Here is a 10,402-nt window from a genome sequence, read left to right as displayed (position 1 = left end):
TGCAGGCTCTTAGAGAACTGTTCTGGTGGGCCATTCCTTCCATGATGCATGTATTTTAATAACACGACTCTCTCAGAGGATCCTTCCCCTCAAGCTCCTCAGGCCCCTTACGTCATCCCTTTGCTCTGAAAAGCAAGTCAAAGACCAAACCGAAAGCAAGTCTGGGTTTGATAGACATGTGTAACCGTGGACAGCGGTCACACAGAATGATGTGGCCCTTCCCTCCTTTAATGCCCATGTAGGGAAAAGGAGAAAGGGAGGGGGCTGATTTTGGGATTAGGAAATGGAAGAGATAAAGGAAGCGGGAATAAGGGTACAGAAGAGGAACGGTGTTTCTGGTGAGTTTCACCCTGTCACCTGCTCCTGTGTTCTTCCTTCATGAGTGTGGTGCTGGCCTTATCGTGAACTAGACCAAATATCCTGGATACAGATCTAATAAATTGTGATGTTTTGGTGGGAGAGGTAAGAATGCTCTGGAACATGGAATGCTGCCAAGGTGGAGAATCAGAGAGTTGCCCCAATGGAGGATGAAGAACTTAACTTTACAATGTTGTCAAGGGTTGGACCTGTAGAGATGGTCACAATTTCCTATCAAAGTATATTTCTGTAGTGATTACATTTTCTTTTTAAAAAATTTTTTTTAATGTTTATTTTTGAGAGAGAGAGAGAGAGAGAAACACTTTTTTAATGTTTATTTTTGAGAGAGAGAAAGAGAGAGCATGAGCAGCAGAGGGGCAGAGAAAGAGGGAGACACAGAACTCAAAGCAGGCTCCAGGCTCTGAGCTGTCAGCATGCAGCCCAACACAGGTCTTGAACTTGTGAACCATGAGATCATGACCTGAGCTGGAGTCAGAGGCTTAACCGACTGAGCCGCCCAGGTCCCCATAGTGATTACATTTTCTAATTGACTTACTCCAGTAAAATAGGAATTCTAGATAGATTTCTCCCCATAAAGAGAGAGAGCAGTAGTCATAGAATGTATATAGTCAAATCTAAAGAGATAGGAAAGTGATTCGTTAGTAAAGGACCCTGACCATTTTCAACCCCCAATATGTCAACCTTGGAAATACATTTTACTTTAAGTGAGTTTTGTCTTTTCTTTAATCCAGTTGACATACCGGGACACCTTGGTATATATTCCATATTTTCCTTTCATTGCACACTCTTCACCCCAGCTAATAATTCCAGTTAAGAAATTAATGCCTTCCACTTCGGTAACATGGGGTCCCCCGCTATCTCCCTGGCACGAATCTTTCCCTCCCTCATGGAAGCCAGCACAGAACATGTTATTATAGATGGTGAACTTGGTGGACCTAAGGCATGTGGCTCGGTCAACAAGGGGGACTTTAAGGTACTGAAGAATTGTAGCCGGTCGCCCTCTGTTGAAGACTTTCCCCCAGCCACTCACGTAGCCATATCCAAATTTGAGGAAGGTGTTCGTGTATTCCCTGTCAGCAACGCAAATAGGTGTTACGTAGCTGTTTAGCGTTAAGGGCTCGTCCAGTTCCAGAAGGGCAATGTCATGGCTGTACTTATTAACAGATGCATTGTAGCTGTGGTGAAGAATAGTGCGAATCACGTTTCGCTTTTGCTCTGTATGTTCCGTCTCCTCGGTGTTATGTTCACCTGTGGAAAAGAAATTTCTCTTCAGTCACAAATAGTCTCTCCCGTAAAGAAATAGATTTTCCAAGATTTTCGGCCTCACTGAATTCACTGGTAGCCAAGTGTCAAAGATCCCAATCTTACATCGTTAGGATTTTGGTAACACGTGACGAGGGCCGATGCATACTTTCCAGACCCAGAACCCATTCAGGACCATCGTGGGGCTGGTTGGTTGACCCAGGCTGATACAACTCTTACATCGTTCACGGATGATCAGGAATCTGTGCGTCACGAATGATCCTAGACTCTCCTACTTTCAAGTATTTTGACCCCCTGTTTGAGCACAGATAACACATTCATTTGCTCATTCGTTCAGATGTTAGCCGAAGGCTCGCTACATACAGGCTCAAAGATGAGTGATGTGATGTGACTTTTGGGGAGGCTCAGTGCGCTGGAGAAATGCGCACCTCAGTAAATAATTCTACCCCTGTGAGGCGGGCGCTAACATAGGCACACCCAAGGAACAGTGGGGGGGCTTGGTGGATGCAACAAGTTGGGTTCTGGAAATGTGTCTCCTCTAGCACTAGCCCAACTTATTTAGGAAAGCTCTTCTTAGACCTTAGGAAAGTACACACAGCATACAGTGATACCACAGATGCTATCCTGTTTTGTTTATTTACCTGCAACAACAGTAATTTCAACATCCGGATTAATACAGTGGGCTGCAGTTACCACCCATTTTTCATTGATGATGGAGCCTCCACAGAACGCATCAATTTTCCCTTTCAAAAGGACCTGTGGAAACAAAATTGTGAAACTCACTACATCATGTGCTTGATCTAGAACAAAATAAATTCAGGTGCTGTTGATAGGAGTGGGAAAACGTTGGATTCTAGGTGCTGGCAGAACTGGAGCGTTTCTGGAAAGTGTCAGCTTTGCAGATGAGTTAGTGTTTCCGGAGCACGATCAAAAAAGCCATTTCTGCAACGGTCTCAAAGAGAATGTGCAATGAGAGCCAGGGGGAGCTCTAGACGAGGCAAATATGAGGGAACAGCTTCGGTGATTTGTGGCCCTTGGATGCCTTTTCCAGGTGAGTCAGATTCTCTGATGGCACACACATCGTTTCATGGGGATATGGCAGGTAAATTCAGAGATGCGCTGACTTGACTCCTCCAGATCCATTGTTGTTATTGGGTCTTCTGTCCCTGCGTGAGGAACTCTTGCTAGAGGGTGATTTGCAAGAGAAAAACTACTGATATTTCCATGAGGTCCTTTTTTTTTTTTAATGTTTATTTTTGAGAGAGAGAGAGAGAGACAGAACAGAGTGTGAGCAGGGGAGGGGCAGAGAGGGAGGAGACACAGAATCCGAAGCAGGCTCCAGGCTGCGAGCTGTCTGCACAGAGCCCAACGTGGGGCTCGAACGCACCAACCGCGAGAGCATGACCTGAGATGAGGTCGGACGCTTAACCGACTGAGCCACCCGGGTGCCCCTCTGTGAGGTCTCTTTATGAATTGAGACCACTGGGCTCCATAAAGGCGGTGCTTACAGCCATCCAGGCAGTGAGACACAGCAGGACACATGCACTCCTTCCCTTGTCCCCCTAGCCATATTTCACACCCCTTGGCTAGATATGCAAGCTGCCTGTCCTGAAAAGGTCTACTTAGCTGTGCTTGGGCAAAGTGGACAGAGGTGTTTGGGTGCCTGGTTTGAGCCTGGGCGTTATTAGACAAGAGGCCGATCCATTCTTTCATCTGTACGTTTATTGTATAATCAGAGTGGACAATGAATGTTTTTACCACCTCAATATCTAGATCAACTTGAAAAATTTCACTTCCATTGCACCCTGAGCCACCCGCTCAGGGAAAAAAAAAAAGCTGAGAAGTACAGACACTAGAGGGCGCACTGAACATTTGGAAAACCTTGTGCAAGTTGCTGAGTAACTCCTATGAACTCCTGCCCTTTTCCTAAAGCACGCCTTGTCCCAGGCATAAATCTGTTTCTAGACTAGAGAAAGAGAGTGGTCAGTCCCCTTAAGTGGGAGTCTGAGAAGGTCCTTGGCGCATGTTCTAGTGAAGATTCTTTTTGTCCTGAATTCAATTTACTGAACACCTACTAAGTCCTAGACACTGAAGCATTGGCCTCCCCCGCCCCACCGAGACCTATGGGGCTGACCCACTGTAAGCCTCTGACCCCTTTTACCATATTTTAGCTTTCTCTCTCATTCTAGCTGTTGCTTTTTAAAAATTTATTTTATTTTAAATTTAGTCATTTTGAGAGAGAGAAAAGCGCATGTAAGAGTGGGCTCTTGGGGCGCCTGGGTGGCGCAGTCGGTTAAGCGTCCGACATCAGCCAGGTCACGATCTCGCGGTCCGTGAGTTCGAGCCCCGCGTCGGGCTCTGGGCTGATGGCTCGGAGCCTGGAGCCTGTTTCCGATTCTGTGTCTCCCTCTCTCTCTGCCCCTCCCCCGTTCATGCTCTGTCTCTCTCTGTCCCAAAAATAAATAAAAAACGTTGAAAAAAAATTAAAAAAAAAAAAAAAAAAGAGTGGGCTCAACGCAGGGCTCAAACTCACGAACCATGAGATCATGACCTGAGCCGAAATCAAGAGTTGGTGGATCAACTGACTGAGCCACCCGGGTGCTCAGTGGGGGGAGACGGACAGAGGGAGAGAGAGAGAATCTCAAACAGGTTCCACACTCAGCGTGGAGCCTGACGTGGGGCTGGATCCATGACCTGAGCCGAAATCGAGGGTGGGACGCTCAACAGACGGAGCCACCCAGGCAGCCCTAGCTGTTGCTTTTTATTTTGAAAAGTTGTAAAATATAGGAAAACTCACAGAATAATATAATAAACACCAGTGTAGCCACCACTCAGACTTAACCGTCTTCTTAATTTTTTTGAACATTTATCAATCGCTTCCTATGGACTAATCATTGTGCTAAGTGTTTTACGTACGTTTAAAGCAACACTTTATGGAGAGATATTAACATATCCATTTACAGATGACCTCACTCCCCTAAGGTTACTTAGGTTAGTTAGTGGTGAAGCTAGGAAATAAACCCTAGTCTGCCTGGCTTCGTAATCGATGCTCCTAAGCACACAGTATGTATCCAAGTGGGGTTATTGGGCCAGTTGCAGTAGAATCATCTGGGATGCTTGTAAAATGCAGATTTGGGGGCTCACCCGGACTTAACTAGAATATTTGGTGGGTGTGAGCAGCGAAGATGAAGATCTCCAGAATATCCTTATGCATAATTAAGTTGGGGAAATTCTGTTTTAGAATATCCAAGGCTTGGTGACCTTTATTTTAAAAGTGCTCAGGGGCCCCTGGGTGGCTCAGTCGGTTGAGCGTCCGACTTCGGCTCAGGTCATGATCTCGCAGTTTGTGAGTTCAAGCCCCGCGTTGGGCTCTGTGCTGACAGCTCAGAGCCTGGAGCCTGCTTCGGAATCTGCCTCCCTCTCTCTCTGCCCCTCTCCTGCTCACACTCTCTCACTCTCTCTCTCTCTCTCTCAAAAATAAATAAACATTAAAAACATTTTTTAAGTGCTCAGTTCACCCCAGAGCTGACTACATAATTTGTGGGGCTCAATGCAAAATGAAAATGTGGGGCCCCTTGTTCAAAGACCAGGAAAAAACATGCCATTGAAAACACTAACATACAAAACTCTTCTCTTTCTTCTGTGGTCTCTTGAGAGCTATCATGGTGTTTTTAGTTTATTACTTAATGTCACGCTTTCTCAGGTGTGGGGGATATTTGTTGGGAGAGAGCAGACACTAATGGGTGCCCAGGAGCCGCACCCTGTGATTTAGCATGCAAGCACAAATGCCCCTGGCCGTCAGGTCCCCTCTCCCACCAGCCCCAAGGGAAGATAAGTCAATCTTCCCTTCTCACTGGCCCACTGCAGCGACCAGCAGCGGAGGGGGGATTCCCAAGGGATTACAGCTTCCATGCCGGGATGTGCTCGGTACCTGGAATGGAGGTGGGCAAGAAGCTTGCTCCCACCATTCACCCTCCAAATGTGCTGTGACAAACATCTGGTCCTCAGATGCTCTGTGGCCCTGACCCGTCCCCAAACGGCATAGAATGCGTGCACCCGACCTCAAGCCTCCCTGTGCCTGTGCAAGAGGAGGGTGACAATGGTAGCTGTTGGAGACGAGGACGGAAGTATGCCAGCGTGCCACGGGTTGAGGGGTGGCAGTGGTCATTCGGCAGGGGGGACAGGGAGTGGGAGGGTCAAGAATCCATCCCCGGGAGGTGGGGAGAGGTTCCAAGTTCTCAGCGCAGGGCTGCTCCACTGTCTCATCAGACTTGAGTTACAAAATACAAAGCATTAAACTCCAAATTTGGGACCTTTCCAAAAGCAAGGCCCCACGCAAGTACACTGGTCACAAGCTCATGAAGCTGGCCCTGACCCCAAGGGATATTTTATCACTAAGCAAATTTGGGCAACACTGTCCTACACGGATCTGAATGGTCACATCTGAAGACACCTGTTCTAGTAACTGGAGTTCTTTTTCTTTTTCTTTCTTTCTTCTTCTTCTTCTTTTTTTTTTTTTTTTTTTTTTTTTTGCCAATCTCTGATTGGTATTAGAAATTTTAGCAAATATCTTTGCCAAGAAAAAGCCCTAAAATATATTTGCATTTAAAGATACTACATTGGTTTTGGAATGTTTGCTTGGCTACCTGAGGATCACAGCTATCTAAATATGAGCTATCTGGGGATGAGCTGTCTGCTTGGCCAAGGACAAGTTCTAGTAAGACATCCCTTTGGCAAATGAAGGGGAAAATGGGAGGGCATGTGCTCAGAGCAAAGCATCCAAGTTCTGATCTGTCAAACATTTTCATGTTTGTACAATCCTAAGAGGAGCCTGTTTTCTCTCTTTGTGACACATGCACAGAGGCACTCCCAACACACCCACCTCCAGCCACAAAATACACATACACAGAATAATAGTCTAAATGTTCTGTCTAAAATAGTTTTGTGGGGCCAGGTGAGATTACATATGTCATCATCTTATTTCTCTTAATTGACACTTGAGCTAGGAAAACTAGAGGGTTACTTTTTCCAGGTGAAGATATGTCTATAGTCTTAGGACCTTCTAAAACCTTTTCCCCAAACCTCTCCTCTTCCAATAAAAAAAAAAAAAAAAAGAAAGAAAGAAAGAGAAAGTTCTGATTCATGCATATGGTAACTGCATGCTGTCACGGGTGTGTGTCCGAATCAAATGGAAAGCATTGGGTGCGTGTAGGTAGCTGCACAGGTCAAGAGCTCGGGTACCTTTAAGGACAGCTTCAGGTTAAGCTGAGGAAAGCCGAGACTGGGGAAAATGTGAAGACAGTTTAAAGATCGTTTAGGCCAAGAGCAGAAGAAAGAAAAGACAGTGTTTCTAAGACATTTTGCTGGTTGAAATGGTTGAATATTGGCAATTGCATATGAGACAACCTGATACAAAGGTCACTTGGTGCCCACTGTATTCCATTTTTTTTCAGTTTGGTAGAAAGATTTCCCAATTATTAAATGTAGAATAAATATGGCTCGGGTGCCTGGGAGGCTCAGTTGGTTGGGCCACAGACTCTTGGTTTCGGCTCAGGTCATCATCTCAGTTCATGAGTTGGAGCCCTCCGGGGCTCTGAGCACTGACAGCACAGAGCCTGCTTGGGATTCTCTCTCTCCCTGTCTCTCTCTCTTCCCCTCCCCGTCTTGCTCTCTCTCTCAAAATAAATAAATGATCTTTAAAAAAGGGAATAAATATGACTACCACAGAGCTGAGGCCCATGATAAAACAGAAAATAGACCAGGTACTTCACATTCAAGGCCCAAAGCGGAAGAGGTGGGAGGGGCTCTTGGGGCAATTTTGCTCGGGCTCAGACTTGGCTGACAGGGTCAAGGGCGTGGGACCCAAACCAAAGTAAAGCTTTAGAAAGCAGAAACGTAGTGTTGCTTTCTCTCAAATCTCTCTTTTAAGCTGTTGATGAAGGTGATCTCGTAGTATTTCCCCTTTATTCTCTAACGTTCAAAGGTTTTCATGGCTTCCCTCTGCAGCTGTAGGAAATTGGAGTCTTGTTTTAGTTCTCCACTCTAAGGATACAGAGACGCTAGGAAACATCCTTTCTGTTCCCATATAGTGCACTTGACCCTCTAGCTTCCTCTCCGAGCTCACGGCCTCGCGTCTCCCACCGCAGCGAGTTTAGAGGTCCCGCGCTCAGTCTGCGCCATTGGCCTTGGGTGGGGGCGGGGCTGGCTGCGCCTCCGGAGCCGGAGGGGCTTCTGGGAAGCGCCGGGCGCAGGGGGCACGTTCCGTGCAGCTTCGCCTCTCGCTCGGAAGCTGAAGTGAAAGCCCTCGAATAAAGGTAAGAACCCGACGCGGCCCCGCACGAGCTACGGGGAAGGTGAAGCTCACCTCTTAGGGTCTCAAGCCTGGATGGGGTGGCAGTGGTCCCCTGTCCTGCTCTAATCCCCCCACCGGGCGAGCCAAGGCCCTCAACGCTCTCCCTGCCGGTTTAGCAGGCCGGGGCCGTCCCCAGCGACGGAACAGCTCTTCCAGTTAACAATTCAACGAACATTTGTTCAACCGACGTTTCCTCCCAGAGCTGCTCAGCCCACGGCACCGACACCGGTTGGAAAGGGCTTTCTTAACCCAGCGTCAGAATCTGCCTGCCTGCCTGCCTGCCTGGGAGATTGACCCGTAAGCCCTCAAAGAAAAAGCTGTCTTCCCCTTTCCTCTGTGGCCCCTTAGCTCTTGCAGACCGCCAACTTAAGCCTTTTCCTTAGCCAACGAAACCTTTCCAGCTTGTTCCCGCCATTCATTACTCCAGATGAAAGTGACCTCCCTACGTTCTTCTTTGCGCGATGCGTTCACCCAAGTGGTCGTTTTTATCTCCCCCAGCCCCCTTTTCTGAAGCATGGGAATGTTGAATCCTGTCTAGGTGAGATCGCGAAACTGTTTCGTATCTCAGAGCCCTAGATCTACTGTTGTGGCCACTGAAACCCCAGCTGTTGCTTGCTTTCTCCTGAGGCCTCGGCGGCAGCAGGTGTGTTTCCGGTCTTGCGTGCAAGCAAGTCAAGTGTTTCCACCTTGCAGATTAGCCGCGCCGTGGAGCTGGCGCGTCCACACACGAGAGAGTCCGATTCGTTGCATTTCCTGCTTGGTCTTTGTCTGCAAGTGACTTTTGGACCCTCAGTTTACCTCCTGGTTTTGAAAACCGGTAGCCTTTTGTGAGAAACTGGGTGGAGGTGGGTGTGGTGAGAGTGCTCTCGGGTGAAAAGGAACCAATGCAGGGGTGTTTTGGGGTCTTGTTGGGCTATGCTGCAGAGTAGCTCAGTTTTTCACCTTTGGAAAAGGCTGAAACTTAGTGCTTTGTGCCTCTCCGGTCTGCAGTCCTACTTCATACGGATGACATAGGGAGTGACCATGTGCATGAGTGATCTTGAACTTTCCAGATGAGCTTAGCTAGGCTTGATAGGAAAGAGCCAACAGGTATACTAACTATGTAAGTGTGCAGTGAGGAGGGTATGAAAAGATTTGAGATGATGTGTATCATACCTTGTTCCTCACAGCCATCATCTAATAGTTTGTTCTGCTTAAAAGAAAAAAAATAGAGCAACTAAAATTTCTATTAGGAAAGACTTGCATTGATAAAATCTTGGCAAGCATCTGGTTTAAGGGGGGTGGGTGGAGAATGGAGAGATTATGTGACTAAATTGACACTATGTTACACCCCCCCCCCCCTTAGCTCTTATTTAAACGTGTTTGGCAATTTCACTTCTGGGTTGACAAGGGGACAATGCTAAGCTCACTCACAATGTGTGCATCCTGAGACATACTTTTTTATCCTTTTTTTTAAATTTTTTTTTTTTTTTTTTAAGAATAGTCATCTTGGGGGGCACCTGGGTGGCTCAGCCGGTTAAGTGTCTAACTTCAGCTCAGGTCATGATGTCACAGTTCATGGGTTTGAGCCCCGTGTTGGGCTCTTTGCTGATAGCTCAGAGCCTGGAGCCTGCTTTGGATTCTGTGTCTCCCTCTCTCTCTCTCTGCCTCTCCCCCACTCACTCTCTGTCTCTGTCTCTCTCAAAAATAAGCAATCATTAAAATTGAAAAAAAAAAAAAGAATAGTCATCTTGGCGCTAATAAAACACCCCTGGGTTTGTGGATCCTCCAGCCTAGGGACTGCCTTATGTCCCACAACCCCAAGGAAGATCATTATTATAAAGTAGGGTCTTTTGTTCCAACCACCTATCCATGGAAGTTGGATACATATTGAGAAAGAGAATGCACAAGAACACAAATAGCAAAATTAGATAGATTTAGATCCATGGACATTAAATAGAATGAAAGCATGATTAGAGTTGCTGGATCCAATAGGGGTTGTTCAAGGAAAGGTCAATGTAGAAGGTCAGTCTTATGAAGCGTCATGAAGGACGGTAAAGAAGTGGATGAGGGAAGAGATAGTGGTAGGAGGCCTAAATTGGGGGTAGAGGGGGCGTAAAGGAACATGCAGTGTATTTTATTGACTGTAAGATCAAGTCCAACAGATATTCTTAAAAGCAAAGCCAAGGTAAAAGAACAGAAAATATAGTCTTGGTCGTGATGGTCTACCACCCTTCAGTACCATCGTCTGCAATGTCTGTCCAATACCTGCCTCCCAGGTATATGTTCAATATATTACACCCATCATATTGGAAAATGCTGAAGAATCCTGAATAGGTACATAGTCTTAGAAAACTCCAGTGGTGTTAAACCTGGGATGATTACGTGATCGTGGCTTAAACTGTTAACCAGTTTGATGATCGAAAAGTC

At 46.6% G+C, this 10,402-nt stretch overlaps 1 protein-coding gene across 1 annotated transcript in view; it reads right to left on the bottom strand.

Annotated features, from left to right (window-relative positions):
* Positions 1–831: 831 nt before the first annotated feature.
* F9 (coagulation factor IX) overlaps positions 832–10,402 on the bottom strand; it is a 32,194-nt gene continuing 22,623 nt past the window's right edge. The window contains exons 7-8 of the mRNA XM_030305992.1: positions 2,283–2,397; positions 832–1,626 (exon numbers count right to left, since the gene is read on the bottom strand). Of these exons, the coding sequence (XP_030161852.1) occupies positions 1,079–1,626; positions 2,283–2,397 (663 nt within the window). The 3' untranslated portion in view covers positions 832–1,078. The remainder of the gene's footprint in view (positions 1,627–2,282; positions 2,398–10,402) is intronic.

The sequence above is a fragment of the Lynx canadensis genome, chromosome X (genome assembly GCF_007474595.2).
Source record: "Lynx canadensis isolate LIC74 chromosome X, mLynCan4.pri.v2, whole genome shotgun sequence".
In the NCBI taxonomy this organism is placed as follows: domain Eukaryota; kingdom Metazoa; phylum Chordata; class Mammalia; order Carnivora; family Felidae; genus Lynx; species Lynx canadensis.
The sequence above is the reverse complement of the archived record's forward strand: the minus strand, read 5'-3'. Positions and strand labels throughout refer to the sequence as shown.